The sequence below is a fragment of the Temnothorax americanus genome, unplaced genomic scaffold (assembly GCF_048541705.1).
Source record: "Temnothorax americanus isolate GAGA-0224 unplaced genomic scaffold, ASM4854170v1 Scaffold36, whole genome shotgun sequence".
Classification (NCBI taxonomy): Eukaryota; Metazoa; Arthropoda; class Insecta; order Hymenoptera; family Formicidae; genus Temnothorax; species Temnothorax americanus.
The window spans coordinates 543,919-567,246 of record NW_027509505.1 but is presented as its reverse complement, the minus strand read 5'-3'; the positions used below and the strand labels follow the sequence as shown (position 1 = coordinate 567,246).

The window sequence follows — 23,328 nt, the reverse complement described above, 5'->3', positions numbered from 1 at the left end:
TACAAGGCCTACAACCTTGGGGCGTATTTCGACAGATGGCGCCTCGTGCAATTTCTTCAAAATGGCGTACGCACAGCATGTAGCTCGCTCGCGGCTCGCGTGCATAAGGACGATTGAGGATTGAGCTGTCAAAATCAGCGCTGCGTAGTCAACAACGGTCAACAGGTCAATTCCAAAACTTGCTCGCACGTGTACTCTCCAGAAAATGGTACGTACATAAATAGAAAAAGCATTCAATGCTGGATCATTTCTATTCGATTTGTCGTCGGTGAGTTGTTCAAATGTTTATTAAATCGCGAGATTTCCTACATTTTAAACCGTTTTGAAATTTACTCGAGCTACGTGGTCAGAACTATTTATTAGAGATCTAAAGTATGATAATGATAGAATAAACTACATATTTTTTTACGACGTGCAAAATTATTATCACATGTTGACATCAGTCTCTTATGAGAATCGTACCCCATATATACATATATGTTATGCCGATAACAAACACGTTAAAATAATGATAATTGTTCTCAATGTTCGTATTTGTTTTCGATTTTTGTTAATTGAAGTAAACTGAATCTATCGACGCATCATGTCGCCGGAGCCCACGCAGGAACCCATTCAGGAGAGTCTGACAGTTTCCAACGTAGTCCTGGATGCGAGAGCGGCGAATGATGAGGAGGACAGCGATGATGAGGATATGGGTATGGCGGGATACGTGCCGCTATCCCAAGTGTCCACCGATGCCGATCCCATGTTAGGCGAGGAAGAGGTACTTTGGCAATCAAAGCAGCAGCATTTTTATTCCTTAATACAAAGAACTTGTAAAGCTAATTGAACGATTCTTTTTTTCATTTCAGAATGACGAGTGGCTATCTGGATTTGGCGAATCTAGTCAAGCGTCATCCGTTCCGATAACTGAAGAAACTCAGCAAGTGAGTCTCCTTTAAATCTTGTAGATTGCTATGAGAATATTCGGAAAGATTCCGATTTGTCGGTTATTCTATTTATGTGGATATTTGGACTGTACCCGAAACAATCAAAGAATCAAATTTGCACCGTAATATTTCAGAGCTCTTCAGAGATACTGGAAGTCTGGTCGTGTCCGAACAATCGTTCTGACATTGATCTGGATGCGACTAAGATCAAAGAAGTAAAATCCGTGATGGCGTCCATTACCATCCCCGAAACTTCCATTCCGCAATGGGCGAGCGCGATCTCGGAAGAGCAATGGAAAGAGCAGCTTCTCGTACGCATCAAGCAGATGCAGAACAAAGATTCGTAGAGCTGAGGTCGCAATGTAGTCGCTGGTTCTAATGAAGGGTTAAAATCTTTACTGTCAGCTGTACACGTGACGAGCAGTACATCTGGAATTATTCCAAGTATAATTTAATACAATGTAAAAGATGCAGAAACATAATCGAGATGCCTATTGGCATCTCTGAGTCGTATATATTTTAGCATTTAAGTGTAAAAAATAAAATATTTGATTTTTATATCAGTTAAGTTAGAAGCTGTCTCGAACGGGCTTTTAGCGTCTTGTTAATGCGTAGGATGTATAATTGTGATGTGAGAGGAATATAAATCAAAACGTATTCGAACGAATTGTAAAGTATATTTTTATTATTTTCGTCTTTTCGTACGGTATGTTAGAAGCAGATTATGAGATATATAATAGATTAGTTTAGTCAATAAACTTCGTTTTTCTCGATGAGACTGCGCTCGAAATGAGAGTAAAACGCACACGATATCTCATCTTGATGCTATTCTAGCGAAATATGACTTATTTCTGAATCGCAAACATTCCATTGCGCTCAAAGTTTCCCCAGCGTTCTACATTTCATCGCGTACACCGCATAAATCTATTTAAAGAAGGCACGATTTTATAATTCAAACTCCGTATCGATGGCAGCGGCTTTGACTGGATTGAGTTTCTTCCGTAAGGCAGCAACATCATCTTCTATTTTTATCAATTTCCGATATTTCTGGAAAGAAATGAGTTATCGCTATCGTATTGTTGCGCGTATCTCCTGCGCGATATTATATACCTCTGAGGTAGTTCCGGGTGTAACGCTCCAGATATAAATCATGTAACCTGGAATGCACAACATCGAGGAAAGACCCGCGAGCCATCCCAGCAAATGGCTCCACCACGGAAATTCGTACGCAAGGTATTTGACAGGGACGAATTTGATAATATTAAAGATGAAAACGCCCTATGCGTATAATACCGAATGTAATTAAACGGAAAATAGCACATTGGTTCTGAATCATATTGTCAGGGCAAATTGAAGGTCTTACCACGCAAATGGCAGGAGTGGTGAATGTCCAGCATATCTTCCACCAGAAACAGGGATAATAGCCTATCATGTCACGTATGCCGTCGTAAAATCGGTCCACCCCGAATGCCCATGAGACGGCGATACACTCGAAGAACATCAGGAAGAGTAAGCAGAACCCGCTCACAGCGTACGTGTCTAATAGTTGAAACACGTACATACCGCCCTGAATAAGATTAATTTTCATCAGTTAGAGGAAATCTAAGCGACTAATCTTCCGTCGAAGAATACCAAGTTGAAAAAAATAAGATGTAAGAACATTTTTGTACTTTTACAAAATACTTTTAACGTATCACTTGAGTAACCCATACGACCAATACACTCACTTGCGTAACGCACAGAAGTCCGATTAGATAGGAGATCAAGCATACGATCGCGATGAACATTTCTTTCCGTTTTCTGAGCGTTCGCGGCCACTCATCCACGGCGGCGGTGATAAAGCCCTCCATGGTGCAGAACTGGAATGCGACTTGTTTTTAACATTCAACATTAATCCGTAGTAGTTCTAGGATAATGGACGTCGATCCTTGGATTCGATGAACGTACGTTACCTGACTATCCAATCCTATCAGGAGGAGCATAAAGAAGAACAGGCTCGCCCAAATTGAGGCCCCAGGTAGTTGCAACACTGCCGAGGGATAAACTAGGAAAGCCAGCCCAGGCCCTGATCAAAATGATGGATATAATAAAGTTATTATCGCGTTATCGTAATTCGAGACAAATTAAGAACAAAGTGAATAGCTACCAGAAGCGGCTACATCGGCCACTGGTTTCTGTTGCTCGTGGGCCATGAAACCGACTACGGAAAATATGACTACTCCGCTAAGCAAACTGGTGCAAGTATTCACTCCACATACGATGAGAGCGTCTCTGCGATATATCGATAAGATTTGCATATAATCCGTCTTACAAGAAAATAACTTTTTAAAGAAAGAGTGGGAGAGGAGAGCATGACGAATGGAGACAGAATAATCCATAGAAGATAGAAGATTCTTACTTGTAAACATTATTATTAAATTTGTTGTAACTGCCCAGGGCTACCAACGCACCTAGACCGAGAGCGTAAGTGAAGAATATTTGGGTCACCGCGTCTATCCATACCTATACATACAACGATCGTGCGATACGTACATACAATGATCGTAATATTTGTATTCTAGCATAACTAAACGAGAAATCGACGTCGTATCGACGGTTTTACCTCGGGATCGCCGAGTTTCGAGAGATTCGGCGTAGCGTAATACTTCAAACCTTCCGAAGCGCCGGGAAGCGTCAAGCCTCGCACGAGCAGCACCGCCAGCAGGGCGTATGGGAAGAGCGCCGTGAAATAGACGACCTATATTACATCGTATTAATTTACACGCTACGTCCGAAAGGAGCGAACAAAACTTGGTCGTAAGCGCAGCTCTCGCTTTACCTTGCCGGTCCATTTGACGCCTTTCCAGATACAAAAGTAGCACATAATCCACACGACCGCGAGGGTACCGGCCAATTCCCACCTTATACCACCCACGTCTTCGATGCCCGAGGAAATCTGCAGGGTGCGCCTCCTTTTTGTAACGAAAGGCGCGGATGGTACTTTTTGATCCCACTGTAATTAATTAACTAAAGGCATCTACGAGGCCAGTAACTTACTCCCAAAATTCTTTGACTGGATCCTTCAACAGCTCGTGACTCAAATTCCCAAGAGGTGTGGCACATATGAAGTTGTTCGGCCAGTGGTCGTTCTCCCAGCACGATACGTTCAGACGTTCGCGGGTCGTGATGCAGTAGCGCGTGTTCCACGAGTTGTCGCAAGTTCCCCAGGGTACATCTATGCGAAATTTATTATATCAGACAAATGTAATAATTTCTGATTTTCTACAAACCCAAAGAGTAAAGAAATAAGACTGCTTTCAGAAGCACCGTGCTTTGATCAAGTATGAAGTGAACGCACTTACCAGTACGTAAGGAGACCAGGAAGTAGAAGAGCGCCCAAGCAAGGATGATGATGTAATACACATTGGTCCAGCAGGAAAGCACGCAGGTCGCGTATCCAATGCCTGTGCGAAGATCAACATTGTCACCGTCATATATTCCCGGAAGTATCTCAATATAAGATTAAGAGATGATCCTGAGTACTCTTTAAAATCACCTTTAAAAATCGGTGCTATTTTAAAAACACCCAGACCACCTATCGTCAGCATCTGTCCTAAGGATAGCTCCATCAGGAACATGGGTATACCGGCCAGTGCGAGCGCGATGAAGTAGGGCACCATGAAAGCACCGCCGCCATTCTTATAACAAAGGTACGGAAATCGCCACAGATTTCCCAAACCTATGGCCAATCCCACGACGGATAAAATAAATTCGATCTTTAAAAGAGGAAAAAAAGAATGCGGAAATTGCGTTTACAAGTGTATAAATTCAGGTCCCGTTTCAGATATCGCGCACGTTTTAACAATAACGTCTTACCTTGCTGCTCCAGTTCCCTCGTTCCGGCAGGGAATCCTTGGGCCTCTTGATGATCGAGGACTGTCGCAGGCATTGTATTGCCTCGAATCGGAAATCCGACTCTTTCTCGCCATTGGGGGGAGCTCGGTTGCTGGCGGGATCGGAGAAGAGGGCCTTCAGCTCCTGCACCGGATTCGCCGGGTTCGGCGCCGGTTTTCTCGGCAGAGGACTAGTGGATCTGTCTACCTTGGGACGGCCGGTCGATCCCCTTGAAGGCATTATTCGTTGCGGCGACGAGATCGCGAGATGAGATCGGAATTGGAGAACTCACCTCATCCTAGCAGGCCGACCGCGCGAGTGGAGACCGGCTCGCTAACTGTGTAACTTGCGCTCTTCTTTCCGATTAAAACGTTTGGAACGGGACGGCCGTTGAATCGACGGTGAAGTGGAAAGAGACAGGGAGAAGCGAAGGGCTGATTGATAATTGTCGTCTATATAATGGGAAGTTTTTGCAACGCGACCTCGTCCTATCTAGTTGCGCCGACCTTAACAAACAGGAAGCCCTTTAAGAGTGGCCGGACGTGTTACGAGAGGCTCGAGAAGAGTACGTAGGGGATGGCGATAAGTCCCTAATATAAATAATAGATGAAATTTACGTTCTCTCCTCGTGTTAATATACCCGCGGTCATCGTCGTCGTCGCGCGCACGAGCGCGAGGTGCGCGTACAATTGCAAGGTATGACATATAGTAGACAAGGGTCTTGATGATGACGGACGATGAATAACGAGCCACTTCCGGGAATCATAGCGTTCGTCGAATGCGTTCTCATCGTCACAACCTTGTCCTATTTTATTATTCAACTCATGGTGTCCTGTGCGACGCGGTATCGCGACGAATACGTCGACGTATTATCTACATATTGCGTGTCCCGGCCGCGACAACGACGATGTATAATCGAAAAAAGAACCCGTCTTTCTCTGTTATTTAATCAAAAATCTTAAAGTCGTGCAGAGCGATGGCCGTATATATATAAAAGCTAAATTTCAAATAAAACTTGGAGTCAATTAACAATTAGATTATAGATAACGACGCGACACGGATAGTTTTACATCTCGTTTCAAATATTTTTGCCACGTAACTTCAAAAGAAGGCAAAGACGTCCATTGGAACGATTGAAGAAAATCACCAAGTGATACGTACGCAATTATTACGATCCAATATATGCGATTTTCCTCGCCGTCTCAATATATCCCTTCTCGGTATCCTCGCACCGGTCCTTAGCTCGGCATTCTGCTAAATACTCCACACTTCTTCCAGGTGCGAAATCACTTCCGAGATCTTCGGTACGGAATGCGAAACTTCTGAGAGGAGTGGAGAGTCACCCCTTTTTTTTTTTTAAACGTGAGCCGAACGCTTAACCGAGCGCGACTTTGAGGAAGGGCTCGCACGGATGCAGAGATTTCTGCCGTACCCCGTCGCGATCTACCCCACAATGATGCTCGGTCCCCCTCGAGCATGAACGCACCTATCTTTCCATTCAACAAATTAATGCCACAGTGTCAATCTATATTTAGGCTGCTCGTATGACACGAAGAGATCGGCCGTACGCGCGCAAGTCTCGCCGACCGAATACGACGTTTTCCGTTTTTCTTTTTCATTATCATATACGTATAATGGGGCTTCGACATAACGAAGATTCGTCATCACATTGAAGGACAATACTTGTTGAGATTCTTAATTGATCCATCTTTCCCATGGATTATTTGCAAATTAAAAAAATATTAATATTTTTTTACTTATTACCGTGAGAAAATAAAACTATTACAGTTATACTTGCCACATTCACATATACATTATATATAATAACAAAATAAGAAGGAAGCAAAATATGATATGAAATTACAAATAAATTACTTCATAATGTTCAAGATAACAAAAAGAATCTTTTAGATAATGATAAAAATTATAGCCTAATTACACTTTGACTTTTTAAATAGCTTTTAATATCATATAATTTTCCCTTTACTATCGCCATTGATGACATTCTCGTTTATCTCGTCGTCCAGTGTACATCTCCGATCTGAACTTTATTCTGATTTACATGTAGCATGTAAATAACAATTAAGCATTTACAATTTTAAAAAGTTAAATAGTTAGATACTCAGAGAGATCTTTTTCTTACATCTTCAGCAGCTACCGATTTCTCGTTGACATTCACAATTAATGCCTTGTCGCTGGTGAAACTGCAATAGCAGCGAATAAGATTCACAAGGCTCCTTCTTTCTTATCGCATCAACGCAATCACTTACCGTACAGAGATGCGCCTAAACCTAAACTTTTGCAAGGTATCGGAGCTCCAATGCTGCGTGCACATTTCGGCGCATTTGCCAGGTGTCGTCTAAGAAAGCTGCTTTTCTGAAATTCAGTTTGAAGTTATAAATTTACTGCACTGCAATAGCACAGACAGTAGTATCTCTCGTAGAATATCATCTCCCAAAATGCTTTTCAAGTTGTAAAACTCGGCAGCTCTAAAGTTGGCATTCTGTTCCGAAGATATATATAAATTTCGATAATCAATTAACAAATGTTCACAATGGACGTGGATTAAGTGCATTTGGCGTAACGTCTCACCAATATTTCTAATACCGGCATGTGAAGGCGCATCTTCGCACGAGGCATATGCTGCTCTTATCGGGAGACGCAGTCTCCCGCGCGAGAAAGAAATCCTACGTGACGTATGTATACGTTACGTTCAATTACGATCTCGATAATGACCCTTCCCACTGAATGAAGGAATTATGTGTAAGTGTAAGACCTTCGATGAGTTCGATATGAGGCTAAACAATCCGGCTAGTAGATTGTTTAGAATGTTTAGCCTCCTCATCGAACTGATTATCCTTATTTTTCTCATTGTGACTGAGCCCTTACGGTTGTCCGCTAACCCTCTTCATAATTTTACGATGTTACGTTACAAATATAAAAGAGATATTGAAAAAGACATATATTCGCTTATTTTGTTACCTCATTCGACATGGAATTGTCCCGTAAAAAATTTAGTTGAAATGAAATATCATTATATTTCGTAAACAAATGTTGAATAAAAGTTTTGCTCAAATTTATTTAATATATATATATTTTTTTTCCGAGGTATTTTAAATAATTAAAAACACTTGGCAAAAAGAATTATATTCCTGATATTCTCTTCGCTTTCGAAAAATAAATAGTTATTAAAAGCTAATTATAATTTTATTAAAAAAAAAAACACTAAGTGTAAATTTACTTTATAATGCAAGAGATAAGATTTTTCTTTCTCATACATCTTATAATATCCTCGCAATATTTTGATTCCTCATACCTTTTCTTTTTATTTCGCATATTTTATCTGGCGGCGGACGTGGGGCGTGGGGGGACGTGAGGGTTTCAAGAAAGACTAAAATAAAGGAAATAACAGTCGTGTTACGCAAACAATGCAAATAAATGCGCGTAACAGTTTGCAAAGAATTTCTCTATCATAAATATACATTTTCTGATTTCGACGATTTGAGTTAGGTTAGGTCTAACCTAACCTAATTCGCGGCACGTTCACCGTTCACATACGGCCGTTGGATTCCGGGCGGTAGTTTTGACAGTAGAATCGCGGGTTTCGCGCGTGCATTTTTCGGGATCATGAACGAAGGAAGTAATAACGATAGCAAGGATGCGAGGGAGCCGTCGCGATGTTTCGTCTGCGACGACGAGGTCCTGGGCCGCTCCTACGCCTTGGCCACGTGCAGAACGCAAAACTCGCGGACCAGGGTAATCGAGAAACTCGGAGAATTGGTCGGCGAGGGGTGATAAATCTGCATTATAATTAGCGGCCCGCGCGTAACGCGTCCCGACGTTAAGTTAAAAAGTTCGATCTTCCTGTCGCAGATACATGGTCGTGATATCCGAGGACGACGTGATCTGCCGCAGCTGCGGCGTCTTCGTCAACACCCTCGACCGCCTGGAGACGGAGATGCGCAACACGCGGGACCACATCCTACGCTTCTTGGAGCAAAAGTATTCCCTGCAAGACGGGGAGCTTTGCGGCGACAAGCCGAAGCCGTGTCAACCGCCGCGGATCGCGAGATCCGGGGAGAAAGAGATCTCTGTCCGCTGCGACGAACCGCTGCGGAACGAGAGTCCGGGCGGCTCCAAAAGGATACCGAAGAGATCTCACTCCTGGCTGCAATGCGACAAGTGCAAATATACCACGCGTCTCAATTTCTTCGCGATGCGCCACTTGAGAGATCGTATCGAGCAAAGATTATTCTGCGATGATTGTGGACGGTACAGTTTGGAGAACCAGCGGGATAAGAGGCACATTTGTAACAAGGCGGGTGACTTGGGAAGCAAGGAGAACGAGGCAGGTTGGATATCGCTGAATCGAGAAAACTAATACGTTATTTGCTCATTCAGTTTTCCATGTTTATTGTCACATTATTGACGTTGTTGCAGACAAGTCTGGTGTTATTGGCAAGAATGATGAGGTAGAGATGACACTTTTAAAGCAAGCTCGACCAATCTTGCCTGTTACTCAAGCGACGTCGTCGTCACCGATAGGTTTGTCAAATTGCGATCATCCGTATCTCCCTAATACATTACCGGCAAGTAGGTATAATATTTGTACTACCCACGAGATTAACGTATTACCGCAAATGTGTCTTAAAAAGGAAATTTCTGTTATGAAAGGTGATTCCACGTCTTCCCGGCAACCGGTATATGTTCCGCGGTCGATCGACGTGGCTGATATTGATGACTCAAGGAAAAGGACGAGATCAGATTCAAATCTCGCGCAAGAAACGGAAGCGAAAGACAGGGGCGAAGGTAGAAAACAGGTGTTGACTTTGAAAGAGGATGGAAGTCTGCAAATGGTCGAGATAATGCCCCGGAAGGAGACAAAAGTGCCAAATATCGATTCGACGATAGCGTTCGAATAACCGCGGAACAGTTAGAGACATTTCAGTGTTTTTACATTTTGTTGCCGTTACGAATCGTATCTGTTGACGAAAAATCTAGTATTGTAATATATTAAAATTTATTATAATTCTCTAATGTTATGCGCGAAGTAACTTTTGTCACGCAAGCACTTTCTACGTGGCACTGCAGTGATGCCGATTGTGTTAATCAAAGTTACGTCACGTCGATAGATTCGCGGTCGCGAGAATCACGATGATTTGACTAATGTTGGAAATGTATTGTGTATCGTAAAAACCGTGAATCACACTGTTCGTGTTCTATCGAGTTATCAAAGACGAGTATTCAAGTTGTTGAAAAACATTTTTTTAATGAATGCTGTATGACACGGTACGTTTTAGGATACATATAGTTGCCCTTTGATCTGAAAAAGCATTAAAAGAATACATTTTGGCTTCGACTAAATCCAGTTGCTCTTTTGTTGCTCTTTCCTGTAATATTGGTTATTTCGATTAGTCGTGTATTGTCATAAGCGGCAGTTTATCGTTTATTTTGAATGAAATAAGAGCGCATAATATTTTATTCAAGGTGTGATTTAAATTTAAAATTTTAATTTAAAAGACTCGTTCCTAAATTTTAATTTTAAAAATATTTATTGTGTGTGTATGCGTGCACGTGTGTGTGCACCTGCGCAAATAAATTAATATTGTATCTTCAATTCTGCAATTCATTGAAAAAATACATATCGGAAAATAAAACGCGCGTCTGTGATATTTTAGTGATAAAAAAGGGATAAGAGAGGGAAGCTGTAGATTTCACGATTCAACGTTACTTGCCGCGAAACAGTACTTTTACAACAATTTTAATGATTTCTGTAAATATTCAAGGAAATAAGCGAATCGATTTGCAACGTTCGCGATGCCTGCTTTACCGACTCGGAGGTCTCTAGCTATGTTCGCGGCGCGACGTTGGCGTCACTGCCATTCAAAATGTTTTGAACGCAACAACAATGGTAACGAGTGTGGAGTAACCGTATAACCGGTCCGCGTGCCCGTTCGCGAGTGCGATGGATCCGTTGGGACTTGAGTGCATACTGCTCGACGTCTTCCAGAATGATGACCACACTATCCTGAGTAAATGGACGTCGTCGTGTCGGGAGTTTCGGCTGTCTGTGGACGCCAGGATCGAGCAGGCGCTCCTCCGCGAAAAGGGTACGCTTTTCCCTCCGCGTGCTTCGGCGAACTATCGGAGACTATCGTTGAAAAGTCGAGTTTACGTGGCAAAAATTTGCTTTCGAAAAGCACTATTTACGAAAGCACAAGAGCAACATTTTGTCTTTGTTTCGCAGACTGCAGTGAGAAGAAATCTGTCAACACTGGTAAAATATCAGAGCTGCAACAGGAAATTGGCGCGATAAAGTCTGACATAGATGCTGTCATATTGGAGCAGAAAGTAACCGATAGGAAGATATCAAATGCAATAAAGTTGCAGGAGAATCTGAAGGACGAGTTGGAAAAGGCGAAAGTGCAAAGAGAAACCTTGTCGTTGGAAATGGTGGATCTACAGCTCGGTGAGTACAGCTTGGTATTTACTTGAATTGGAGTACGAAAGTTCACTATTGCGTTATTTCACCCTCAGTCGAACTCGCTCTTATTCATTCTATTTTGACGGTTGACAGAAATAGAAGAAAGGAAGAGAAAGAAAATCTTACAATGGGATGCCATTAAGCGCGCATGCAACATCTACAAAGTAAATTTGGACATACATCTAAGCCTTCGAGAGGAACAGGATTGTGAACGTGTAAAGTTTTCCTTTTTCACGCACAACGAAGCGACAAAGGATAAATACTTTGTCCAATTGTCACACAGCGACGATCACTGGACAGGTACGTGACATTCCAAATATAAATCTGGAATAAGAAATATAATTGGTTCGCGCCACTGAGACAGTTACTTTAATCGTCATTTTAGTCGAGCAAATTGAACCGAGACTGAAGAAAGAGCATCTCAAAGAGCTGAACGCTATAAAAGATTTTTCCGATTGTTCCAAAGTGTCGGACATCACCTTGTTTCTGTGCCAAGTTCGAAGTGTATTTCTGAAGTATTATATAAATAGAGAAAAAAACTGTAAAACGATTAATGCTAACTTAAGTTACGTTAATTTATAACAGTTCGTAGAATAGTATATTTTGTAAGAAATAACACGTGATCTTGCTCTGTCTCTCGTTGCGAGAGGTCTTTATTAATAAAAGTTAAGATACTTAAAATAAATCGTTATATGCATAAGACATGTAACATTTCACACGTCGTTGTCTAAACATCGGCACGATTTTATTATATGTGTGTATCGTCGTTACGAGATATATAATTTTTTGTTTCTCTAATTTTTATTTTGTCACAAGAGTCATAAGAGAGCAAATTGCAAATCACAGTGCGGATAAATAATAACTTAGTCGCTAAAATTATATAAACAGGTCTCTGCTTTGTCTTTTTATAAGTATATATATGTACATATACTTATACATATATATATCTATATAAATGGTACCTACGTACATGTCAACGTTGCGTCGTCCCCGTAGCATCGTGAGAAATACACTTATAAGTAAAATCAGTACGACATTTGGACGTTACGTTAATGTACCGCACACCTGTAATAATTTTCGTTGATATTTCATATCGCGCATACTTGCACACTTGTTAGATGGTTGACTGGATAGGCGTTACATTTGATCATTGTAATACTTAATCAATATTTCACGATTCTCTCGCGATGCCTCTTCGCGACGCAAAGTTACTTTTCATTAAAATACTTAATAGAGATAAATTAATTTTGATTCTGAGTTCTAGCTAAAATTAAGCTAGCAGTCGTGCTAGCTTAAGTTGGCTGCCTTCTGCAATACGTATATATATTTATATATGGGCGTGTGTGTGTGTGTGTCAAAAGAATCAAGTAATACTAATTACGTCCAAGATTTACGATTGATAGATCTAACGATCTCGAGTCAAAATAACGCCATTTGTACGGCAAATGATTTATTTTTTAAATAAATTTTACAAATTTTCATATTTACGCTACATTTAGCGTACGGAATATAGCCGAACTCCGAAATCTTTGATTTACTACTAGTGCGTTTAACGTTTATAATATTGATTCAGGGAAGGATGTCTCGCGCGGTGTTTCTTTCTGCGAATTATTTCCGGAAACGGACGGTTTTATGCTGTATTTATCGTAATATTTACGCGCGCATGGTATAACCGAGCACCGTACGCGGATGACGAACGGGCTGATCCCATTATGTATGCGTGGAGGCACGCTGATAACAATTCGTCCCTATTGGCACGAGTTAACGAAGGAGTCAATTGATCGCCCACTGCCAATCTGCCCATGCCAACGGCATAAAGTTAACAGATTTCATTTGCTCCATTGACCCGTCGGGAATTCATTTGCATATACATGACCATCGAGAAAGTTGACCGAAGACCGAAGTCTTCCGCGAATAATCACGTTGTAGAACGTTGCTGCTGTTTTCCTTCACTCGTATTGTCGCCCCGCGATACGTTGGTAGCTTATCAGAAAGCGGTGATTAACGTATTTCCGTCGTGGTCTCGGGACGCTTGGATACTCTACGCGGATTTCCAAAATACAACGATATTCAATATACTCTTATAGCTTTTTATTGCACGCGTGATGGAATCTGTTGAGAATGTCGTACGTTTTAAGTTCCCGAAGAATTTATAAATAAGAATGAGTCGCTAATCGATGCAATATCGAGTTTTGTTTATACATTGTCGGCTATTTTGCGCTCAACTTGACGAAAAGATAATTTTAATATGGTTTACTGCTACGCAAACAAGACTTTTCGCTGATGGAGACTATTTACAATGCAAAGGCACGTAAGGACCTCGTCTGTTGCTTAACGGAAAAGTATAAATTTGTACGCGGTACAATTCCGCATTCACTCGTTTCTCACTGAAGACGTACACGGATCCTGGATCTTGAATTTTTTTCTCGAATTATTTCAAGACTCCGATATCGGACGAACGCGGTCCTCGTGTAGCCCGAATATCCAACGGGATATTTTTGGACGCGCAAGATTCTCCTAAGTATACATATCGAGGCTGTGCGGGTCCGTCTCTCGGGACTTGCTGCGACTAAAGAAGGTGCTTCTCTGCAGAGACAGACGCACAAACACACCGCCCCCTCGAAATCGCTGGGAACGAAATTTTCCGAGAGCGCTCGGAATTATCGTCGAGCCCGTTACATTACATTACGCACGATGTACATACACGCGATGCGCACTACCAATGGGTGTCCACAGAGATGGCATGTCGTTTCTGACGATTGCTCCGTTCATACTTTGGTGGTCTACCTCGCGCCTTTTTTCCCGTCTCGTTCAAACGAAGACGACAAATTCTCGCGCGAATTTCTCGGGTACCTTCCTTTCTTCCTATCTTCCTTCGTCGGATCTTCACCCTGCTTGATGTGGTGCTCGCGCAATTATTCTCACAGGGCCAGCACGCATCGCGGCAATGCTGGGGCCCTTACTCGAGGGTGGCGGCGAAGGACACGTTGCCCCCCGACGCGGCCGCCGCGGCAGCTAGCAGAAGCGTCGGGGGCAGTGGTGCCGGTGGCAGCGCCGACGTAAGCTCGACCGTCGTCGGCGGCACGGGCGTTGTCGTGGTTGGGCAATCGCTGCCGACCCCGTAAACCTTGGCGTGATTTACCTCGAGCGCGACGGTCAAGTCGGCCAGGCCGGCGTCGCACAGCACGGGATTATCTACGAACAACAAAGCACGTGTGTGTATGTGTGAGTGTAAGGGCTTGCCGCGTGACACACGATGAAGTGGAGCAACAATAAGATATGAGAAACGAGAGATACATATGGGTGGAGAGATATATGTAGAGAGCGTCACGGGCAATTTGATTTTTCGTTCCTGGTATCTCATGCTCTTGTATATTTCGCTGTATCTCAGCCCTAAATTCGAGAGTCGTATTATTTTGATTGTGAGTTATCATACAAAAATAAATAAATAAATTATCATTAAAACATGCGTGATTAATGACGATGTGGAGCCCAGCTGTGATGATAAAGATTCGCCTAGCTGTAACATTAATTGCTAATAGCGAGTGTTACGTTCGCGGCGCGAACCCGACTTTCCCAAATTTTTTCGTCGTGATTTTCGTCGCGAGTCCCACGGGTTTCCTGGCGCGAAACCGCGAGCGAAGAGGGGAAAGAGAGTGTCAAGCTGGAAACTGAAACCAGCCGGAGATAACGGGATTGGGCACGATAGCGTGGCTGCAAAGAGAGACAGAGAAACGATATATTAACAATAACAAAGCTCAATGGGCAGACGCCAGTATATAATAAATAATGAGATGGCGCCACAGCGAGGGTTATCGCGAGAAATGTAATCGTTGTAACAAATAACGCCTCGGGAACCGAACGGAGTCAAGGCGATTATCAAGCGAGTAATTTATTTTCCGTCGTCCCCTCACACCCGGCCTCACACACACACATACACACTCTCTCTTCTCCAGTTCCTTCTCTCGCTCTTCCTCTCCCTTCGCTCGTCTTCCCTCTGTTTGTATGTCCACGCTGGACCTTACAAGCGGTATTTATTAATTATGCGATGGCACTGGCGCCATACATCGTTCTGTCCGCTTCGATTAATGTCTAACGGTCTAATTGAATTTAATCGTTCGTCAATAATATTGCTAAATAATGTTGAGCTACCCCAAGTCTGTCAAAAGGAAAGTGCGAGATATTAGCGGAAAAAAAGCAGAGAAGCAACATCAAATTGCGTTGAAATTTCATAGAATTGTAACCTTTAGATATTTATTGCAGCGTAGAGCATGAAATCTATATTTTGTTAAATGGAATGTTCGCTTGCGAGACATCAGAATCTACCGCGATACGAACAATCGTCTCGTCGGAGCGGAGGATTCTCCTATGGGAATCAAAATCTCGTTTACGGTTGTTAATTCGATTACTGTTCGTTCGCGACGAATCTCTTATGTACCGGTCGGGTAATAAACAACATTGCGCATATATATATCCGCGCGGTCGTTCCTTCTCTCATCTATGCAATTATGTTACACCAAAATTAAATTTTCCAGTATATATCTTGTCGCTCTCTGTTGACTTTAGTTAAGAGTCATTTTATCGAGTAATACCAGATATTTGTAAAAAAAGATCGTCTTTTCTCACGCTATCTATTCTCCAGATCGATACAAGAGTCTTACTAATACCGCGATACAAATTCTAATATTTGCTGCTATTATATAATATTATTATAAACAATCTGTTATGCGCGTGAATAGAAATATGTACATATACGGTGGCGTTAAATATGGTACTAAAAGGCTAAAAGGCAAAGAGGGACGCCTTGATAAAAAGAGAGAGAGAGAGAGAGAGAGAGAGAGAGAGAGAGAGAGAGAGAGAGAGAGAGAGAGAGAGAGAGAGAGATAATGCGTGTATCTAATATAAACTCACCTTGAAGGTATATACGTAGCACGTCGGGGACTCCGTGAATCGTGCATCGTGTATTGGCCACCAGCTCCGGCATGAGGGTACGTATTTGATTCATGCTCACGTCGGCCCAGCAGAGCACCGGGAAACCGCGAAAATCTCGGCCGGACAGCGTGACCAGGCGATTGTGTGACGCGTTCAGTTCCTCCAGAGACGGTAGCCACGTCTAAACCACGATTGTGCGATCGATTATATCACACATTGAACAAAGAGAGAAAAAAAAGGAAAAAGCGAAAGGGATAACTCGATTTTTATGTATACCTCCGACGTATCCTCGAGAGTGGTGAGTTGATTGTGCGAGATGTCGAGCACACGGAGCCCGTCGAGACCACGCAGGTCGCGCGGCCCGATCGTGGGGCCCAGCGCGTTGTGGCTAAGATTCAGCCTCTGCAGCTCCTTCATGCCCAGGAACAGGGTGCCGTCCAGACTACGCAGTTCATTATGCTGAAGACTCAAGTCCTGGATAGTGCTGCCCGCGATCTCCTCGCCCTCCTCTTCCACCAAATTCTACGGGCATCGCAAATAGATCCCGACCGATCGTCAGATTAGTAAACGTGAACGACTTCGACGATGACGTTCGTCAACATGTAAAGTATCGGATGACGTAGATACCTACCTCGGAGGATAGCCTTCCTCTGTGCAGTCTGGCGATCCGGTTGTTCGACAAATCTAGCAACTTGAGCTCGCGCAGACCGCGCAGGGAGGCCAGGGAGAACTCGCGGAGCTCGTTGTGCGTCAAGTTCAGGCACTTCAACGATCTGAGGGGATAAAGGGCGCTACTCCCGTTTCCATCGCCGTCCGCTCCGCCGAGAGACTTGAGAGAATTGTGCCCGAGCTCGAGGTCCTCCAACATCTCGGCCTCTATGAAATCGTCTGCGTTCAGCTAAAGAAGCACAATTTAAGGTGTCTGAATTCTTATCCATGTGATATGCGCGTGAACCGTGCGATCTAATTAACGGCCATTCGAGCCGGCGCGAGTCACGCAAGTTTGAACGAGAAAGTCGCGACGCGAGACACGTCCGTCTGTTTCGTTCGAGTGCTGACTCGAGATCCTTCCGTCAGGCGGAAGACGGCAATAATTACGTTACGTCGTGGTAATTGGTCCAATGTATGGCGCGCTTTTACCTCCTCCGACTCCCCCGTCGTGTCGCGCGCGTTAAAGCGTAATATTCGAGAGCACGTGCGCTCCGAATGCGCTCGCCTGACGATGCTTCGCGAATCACACAGATTTACTCTCTCTTTTTCTTTTAGGTTCCTCGAAAATCCTCTCTATCAAAGGTATACCCGTTTTATTCAGCATAATATAATTTAGAAAACGAAATTTTGTTCTCGCGTTTTGTGAACGGGTCAAACGTGTTATGCGCTCGTCTTTACGTGCGCTACGAAATTGGATATCGAAGTCGAAACTTAAGAAGAATTTCGCGTGACGTGGACGTGGCGAACTATATACCTCTTGCAATTCATTATATGAGAGCTCCAGGAATTTTAGGCGTCTGGCTTTCTGCAGAGTGCCGTCGAGATTTCGGATCTTGTTCTGTTGGAGGAAGAGGGTCTCCAGACGGTGAAGGTATCGGAACTCGGCCGGCAGATGCGTCAGCTTGTTATCCACGGCGTAAAGCATCTTGAGATTGTGGCCGGACGACGGTAGCTCGCCGTCGAGTGACGTGAGCTCATTAGAATTAATGAGCAACCACTCGAGTTGATTCAAATCTCTGCAAAGCAAACAAATGGGGCACGTGGCTAAATCGCGGTGGTTAAAATCGCGCGGTGGCTAAATCCTGCTCTACGTGTTCGCCGCTGGAGCGAGCACGCAGAATCGCAGATTCGCAGATTCTCGAGGAGTCCCCGAGTACGATTTTAAAGGTCGATGCCGATCAATAGTTTACGCAGGGAATTTTCTTTAGTCAGCGATTCGCATACCATCAAGCTTGATGGCTCGGACATAAACAGAATGAATTAGATAAGAGCCGTAGTGTCTAAACGATAAGTAAACAAGATGGGCGAGAGGCTGCAGTAGCTTTCCAGCACAAATGCGATGTTCAAAGATAATTAATGGAAGCTATGTCTTTAGTGTCACCGACACTACCGCAGTGTATAATTTATCGTAGCGTTAAAATGTCGATTTATTCACTCGAATTTCGCGTCCAAACTTACGAGAAAAGGTATAAGTCGATGGTACCTTAGAGTATGATTCAGGCTGTTCAGACGATTCCTGCCGACATGCAAATGTTTCACCAGAGGCGGTAGCGAACCCGGGGTCATCTCGGAGATCGCGTTTCCGGCCATGGCCAAGTGCTGAAGCGTCGGATTGTACTGAAATAAAAAAAAAAGAACATTAAATTGCAACGTTGTATAATAAGCTTGATATCTCTTCTCTCCTTTCTGATGACTATTCAATTTTATGATTTTTTTTCCTTTAACAGTCTTTTAAATGAAATATCTCTCTTGGAATTTTTTAATACTCGCTTCCGTTTTCTCTCTCTCTCTCTCTCTTTTTTTTTCCCCCCGAAAAAAATCATAGCACGTGACTAGGGTGCGGGTGTTGTGATATATCGCACTAACGGACCTCTTCGTTCTGCTCCTCTTCTCTCTCTTACTGTATAGTGCACATGAACTCTAGAGATAAAGTAATCTAACCCCGAGTCACTTACCTTGAAGTCATCCAAATCGATGCGGCTTATCCGATTTCTGCTGAGGTCCAAAGTTCGTAGCAGCGATAGATGCGACAAGATGTGCCTCGGTATCGACGGTACCTCGTTGTCCGCGAGACTCAAATACTGTATACGGCCCAGACCGGCGAAAACGTCACCGTCCACGACCCTGCAAATCAACGATATCACGCTCGTTCACGGGTCCTTGACTTCAGGAAAACGATAGACGGACATACGGTAATCACGCGAGTGGCGTTTCCGCGCTCGTGATGCTTATTTTTCTAAAGATCTGTATCCTTTTCTTTTCGTCGCGCGGCAAGAGCAATAGTATTTCATATTCTATTACAACGCTGTTTATCGTTTGTGTAGTAATATGTGACCGGAGCAACGAGCCGAGCCAATGAGGACCCTGAAAAAGTGGCGACGCGCCAGACGTTATCGTTTGATTATACACTTAGTGTTGGCTCACTGCGACTCGTTATTTAATTATTCCACGACGGTAAACACACTCAGCTTCGCGCGATAACTCGCGCGAAGAGGTCAGGCACGATTAAGATTTCATTCTTACCGCCCCCGTCCCGCTGTCTCACGAGAATACTTAGAGTTCCTAAAGAGACGTATACGGTCCTCAAGGACCGTCGTGTTTTTTTTTCCTCAACCTCCTGTGTGGGACGCGCGCGATAGGATATAATCAAGGAAGACTGGTAACTCGTCCTTTGTGTCGCTTCGCTCGTAAAGAATGACGGCCACCGCACGGGACATTATACCGAGAAAAGACGAATGGTATACAAAGCGAGAGCCAAACGTACGGACTGGAAAACTCGCGGTCTCTCGCCTCGACCGAGAGGCTACCGCACCGAATTTGCCGCAATGTCGAGGCATATTGAGACGATTTGTCGCCTTTCTTCACCAATCTCCGCGATAAAACCATTATGTAACGATATCCTGCTTCCGCCGTGCACCGGCCGTCGTGTCACGCCTGTTTTGTTATCATTGTTGTCGCTTTATCTAATAATACCGGGCGGAACCCCGTACAGAAAAGCTTGTGACGGATGCGATTGAGAGAACCCCGCAGGTGATTCTCTGAACGAACCTTTATTATAAAGCATCTGAGATTGACAATCAAGCTTGACGATCAGCTGTAAGATTTCAGTGATGATCCATCGTTCGCGGGAGCTCTCCCAATGTACCATCCCGACGAAAGTTCAAGCGTCGGTTCAAACGTGTACGCAATGGCGCCGCGAACGCCTTCGCAAATACTCATTGTGAGAATTAAGATCGCTTCTTTGTTATACATATATAAATGCCTCCATTCAATGTCCGCAATAGCAGACGATGACCTTTTGCAAAGATACTGGCCGGCCGTATCGACGTGTGTGGCACACTTCACACAGAGACTATGCGACGGACTACGCGGGTACAGCTGACAGACGTGCACCACGGCTCCGGCGTTTCGTTGCCGTTCAATTTGCCTTTAGTATTTTTCAACCCCGATTTTTTCCACTCTTCGATCGTCCCGCAAAATTTTCGTAGAAACCTCGTTAATAATTGGTTTTCATGCCAAGCCTTCCTTCAAATGTCCCGGTCGACATTGAATTAATCGAGCAACCTAATCTGTAGCGAAAATTCCAAAGAAATAATCTTACGTATAATGAAAAAAATGTTGAGATGAAAAGTTGCTTAGTTAGTGTTTACCGCATTTGAGGAATAGATGATCTCCGAAACCGTCGTTATCACCACAACTGTGTACGCAGCGAGTTGTAGTAACCGTGACTGATAATCAAGTCATTATCGCGTCCTCGTGATTCTTCACGTCTTCGAAGACTTCGGTACTTGAGCGTAATCTTACCGTTCAAGATCATCGTTCACGCACGCATCGACGAATCACTCCGTCATCGCTTGTCTATCGCACTTACCCGAGATGATCGTGGTTCAGCTCGAGTCGAGTGATGGACATACGCAGCTCCTTGAAGTCGTGGCGCGATATGTCACGTAAATTCGAGTGTGCCACTCGCAGGGTGATCTGTTGCTCGGGGGTGAATTTGCCGCTCAATGCCTCGGCCAATTGGTCAAACGACTTCATCTTCTCGCACAGCACCTCGATACGCTCCCCTACGTGGTGGTTGTCACCGCCGCCTCCGCCACCGACGCCAGCATTGTTGTTCGCGTTGGCGACCCCGCCGGTGGACGCGGCCACCGTCGCCGCCTGGTTGATAACGGGACTGGGAAACTCCTCCTGTCGGCAGGTGCACGGGCTGATCTCACGGCGTACGGCGCAGTGAAGACTCGTGCTGGCCGCGAGGCCCAGCAGCGTGTAGAGAATCCCGGACATGCTGTCACTTGACGCGAGAGCGGGAGCACCGAACTACGAAATGTGATTACAGACGATTGTCAGGGCGATTGTCGGATACGCGATCAAACGAAACCGACGACGTTTCGCGACAAGAAGTTTGCAAAACGGGACCACCCTCTGCGCGACCACCACTTACGCGAAAATGAATTACTTCTCCTCGTCTCCGCCACTCGATACACTATGTACACGAATGTTATAGGTCTCACGACAGTAATCGTCTGCGTTTAACTGTACGACTGTCCCTTAAAGAAAACACAAACGTCAACACAATGTTTCATAGCGCGTAAAACAAATCCGGAGTCCTTGAAAGCGCGGTGTCGTTTTTAAATATCGCTGTACCACACCGATCACTGGTCAACACTGGCAGGCGAAATCGACACAGTAGCGGTAGCGACTGACAGCCACGTGTTATCTCTACTGTCGCCGATCCACACCATCCTACGGAATATAAGTTCACCGGGCCTCCCTCTCTCTCTCTCTCTCTCTCCTCTCCTTCGCAATCGCGGGGACGCACGAGAAGGAGGTTTATCGTCGTCGCCAACGGGCCTTCCTCTTGGCGCCACGGACGCGGCGACGGCATTAAGTCGCGGCGCGCCGCGCGAGACTTACTTATAGTCGCAACCGAGTCGTCGCGTCGGTACCCACCGTGGCGCCGCACGCCTCCTTCGGCGAGGGACTCCCTCCGGGCTCTTCTTCACTCTTCTTACGACCCCCTCCGTCGTACGTTACGCGCGTACACCGACGGGCTCATCTTCTCTTTCTACCGGCCGCGCGCTCACTCACGGAACGGTCCAGCCACGAACGGCTCGGCTCCAACAGCTGCTCTCCTCCTGCGCGTTACCACCACACCCCAATACTATGCATATTCTCGTTTCTCTCCTTCCTCGTCTCGTTGTTGTTCACCTCGTACTCCTCCTTCGTTCTCCTGCCCCTCTGCCGTGCCCCACAGCACGTTCCTTATACTCCCTCGCCGTGGCTACCGCGCTTACTCAAATCCAGTCCCCGGTAGGCGACGCTTTTATCTCCTTTTACGTTTATCCAATTATTCCCGGAAGTTTTGATTGTTCGAAAGGAGGGAGATCTCTCACCTCCACTCGTGGAGCCTGACTCGGGAAAGGCGAAGGAGTTTCGCCAGGACAGCCGTTCCGACGAAAGATTCATCAACCTTTCCTTCGACGAGTGTCGCATCGTTGTTTGCACCGATAAACAGATTGCTCAACTTGTGACCTTTGCTTAACTGCTTCGCACGGTGCACGACATTAAAGAAAATATGTACCAGATAATTCTTTCGCGCTGTCTCTCCCACTCGCCTTCCATCGCGCTTTCTTCTTCTTCTTCTTTTCGTCGCAAACCATTTCATAGCTGTTCTCTTTCTCCTTTGTCGCTTTGCCTGTCTCCTCATCGAAACTATGAATCTAAAAATTCATTATACATTATAGATAATCGTCGACTATCGTAAGTTTAATTTAATTAACTTACACTTGGAAACCCGGAATTCTGAAAGATAAATCAAGCTGCGATTTTGTTTCTTCGTCGTAGTTGCGTTTTGGAAGTGAGATTCTAGATTCGTAGCAGAAGCTGAATGAATTTTTTTGGAATATCAATTCGAAGGGGCCAGCCGAGAGACAACTGTTTGGCTCGTCGTTAGACTCGACCGATTCATTATCGGCAATTATTTAAGACGGAGTCGAGAAGTCGACCGAATGTCCTGCCTCTCATGCTCGGATGCATTTCGGACGAGTGATTTATGACGTTGGGTATCTCAGGTAGCCCGGTAGCTTTCGTCGCAACACCTTCTCTTTTCATTCCTTTTTCGTTACCCTATGTCTGAAACAGATATATGTGTGTGTATATATATATATATATATATATATATATATATATATAATCCTAATATCTTAGGACTGCTCTCATTTCATTTTAATTGTCACAAGTATCGATATTATTTTGAAATGCGACATCAAAATTCGGAGAGGCCGGAATTATAACGGGGCTTTTAATCAGAATATAAGGGATCGCGCAAGAAACGCACGGCGTGGCACTCTCGCCCGTTACAAGACTTTGGCGAGATAAATCCCAGTCTTACGTTCG

General features: G+C 44.3%; 5 protein-coding genes across 8 annotated transcripts; 3 read left to right on the top strand and 2 right to left on the bottom strand.

Annotated features, from left to right (window-relative positions):
- The first annotated feature begins 50 nt into the window (after nt 1–50).
- LOC143901844 (male-enhanced antigen 1) lies at nt 51–1,596 on the top strand. The gene is made up of 4 exons (XM_077414445.1): nt 51–208; nt 561–763; nt 852–926; nt 1,064–1,596. The coding sequence occupies exons 2-4, from the start codon at nt 584–586 to the stop codon at nt 1,274–1,276; spliced, it is 468 nt and encodes a 155-aa protein (XP_077270571.1). The 5' UTR covers nt 51–208; nt 561–583; the 3' UTR covers nt 1,277–1,596.
- Nucleotides 1,594–6,565, bottom strand: Gat-1b (GABA neurotransmitter transporter-1B). Of its 3 annotated transcripts, none has more exons than XM_077414437.1 (15): nt 5,964–6,565; nt 5,095–5,308; nt 4,785–5,031; nt 4,465–4,684; nt 4,271–4,372; nt 3,966–4,143; nt 3,748–3,880; nt 3,532–3,666; nt 3,328–3,431; nt 3,076–3,200; nt 2,882–2,994; nt 2,657–2,788; nt 2,293–2,496; nt 2,040–2,207; nt 1,594–1,976 (listed from the first exon to the last, which is right to left on the bottom strand). In XM_077414437.1, exons 2-15 carry the CDS (start codon nt 5,097–5,099, stop codon nt 1,875–1,877), a joined length of 1,968 nt encoding a protein of 655 aa, XP_077270563.1. In that variant the 5' UTR covers nt 5,100–5,308; nt 5,964–6,565; the 3' UTR covers nt 1,594–1,874. The 3 variants fall into 3 exon arrangements, with proteins under 3 accessions (XP_077270563.1, XP_077270564.1, XP_077270562.1); XM_077414438.1 differs by having other exon boundaries at nt 4,785–5,005; nt 5,964–6,541; XM_077414436.1 differs by having other exon boundaries at nt 4,785–5,308.
- Nucleotides 6,566–8,140: 1,575 nt separating this feature from the next.
- LOC143901868 (uncharacterized) lies at nt 8,141–10,419 on the top strand. Of its 2 annotated transcripts, none has more exons than XM_077414496.1 (4): nt 8,141–8,558; nt 8,676–9,154; nt 9,243–9,395; nt 9,477–10,419. In XM_077414496.1, the coding sequence occupies exons 1-4, from the start codon at nt 8,461–8,463 to the stop codon at nt 9,722–9,724; spliced, it is 978 nt and encodes a 325-aa protein (XP_077270622.1). In that variant the 5' UTR covers nt 8,141–8,460; the 3' UTR covers nt 9,725–10,419. The 2 variants fall into 2 exon arrangements, with proteins under 2 accessions (XP_077270622.1, XP_077270621.1); XM_077414495.1 differs by having other exon boundaries at nt 8,141–8,593.
- Nucleotides 9,956–12,153, top strand: LOC143901869 (uncharacterized). Its single transcript, XM_077414497.1, has 5 exons — nt 9,956–10,091; nt 10,589–10,912; nt 11,050–11,271; nt 11,380–11,586; nt 11,672–12,153. Exons 2-5 carry the CDS (start codon nt 10,768–10,770, stop codon nt 11,866–11,868), a joined length of 771 nt encoding a protein of 256 aa, XP_077270623.1. The 5' UTR covers nt 9,956–10,091; nt 10,589–10,767; the 3' UTR covers nt 11,869–12,153.
- Ltl (leucine-rich repeat-containing larval translucida) lies at nt 11,910–22,871 on the bottom strand. Its single transcript, XM_077414494.1, has 9 exons — nt 22,717–22,871; nt 20,801–22,652; nt 18,885–19,053; nt 18,413–18,546; nt 17,684–17,945; nt 16,850–17,116; nt 16,495–16,740; nt 16,198–16,399; nt 11,910–14,481 (listed from the first exon to the last, which is right to left on the bottom strand). The coding sequence occupies exons 2-9, from the start codon at nt 21,214–21,216 to the stop codon at nt 14,246–14,248; spliced, it is 1,932 nt and encodes a 643-aa protein (XP_077270620.1). The 5' UTR covers nt 21,217–22,652; nt 22,717–22,871; the 3' UTR covers nt 11,910–14,245.
- Nucleotides 22,872–23,328: the final 457 nt, after the last annotated feature.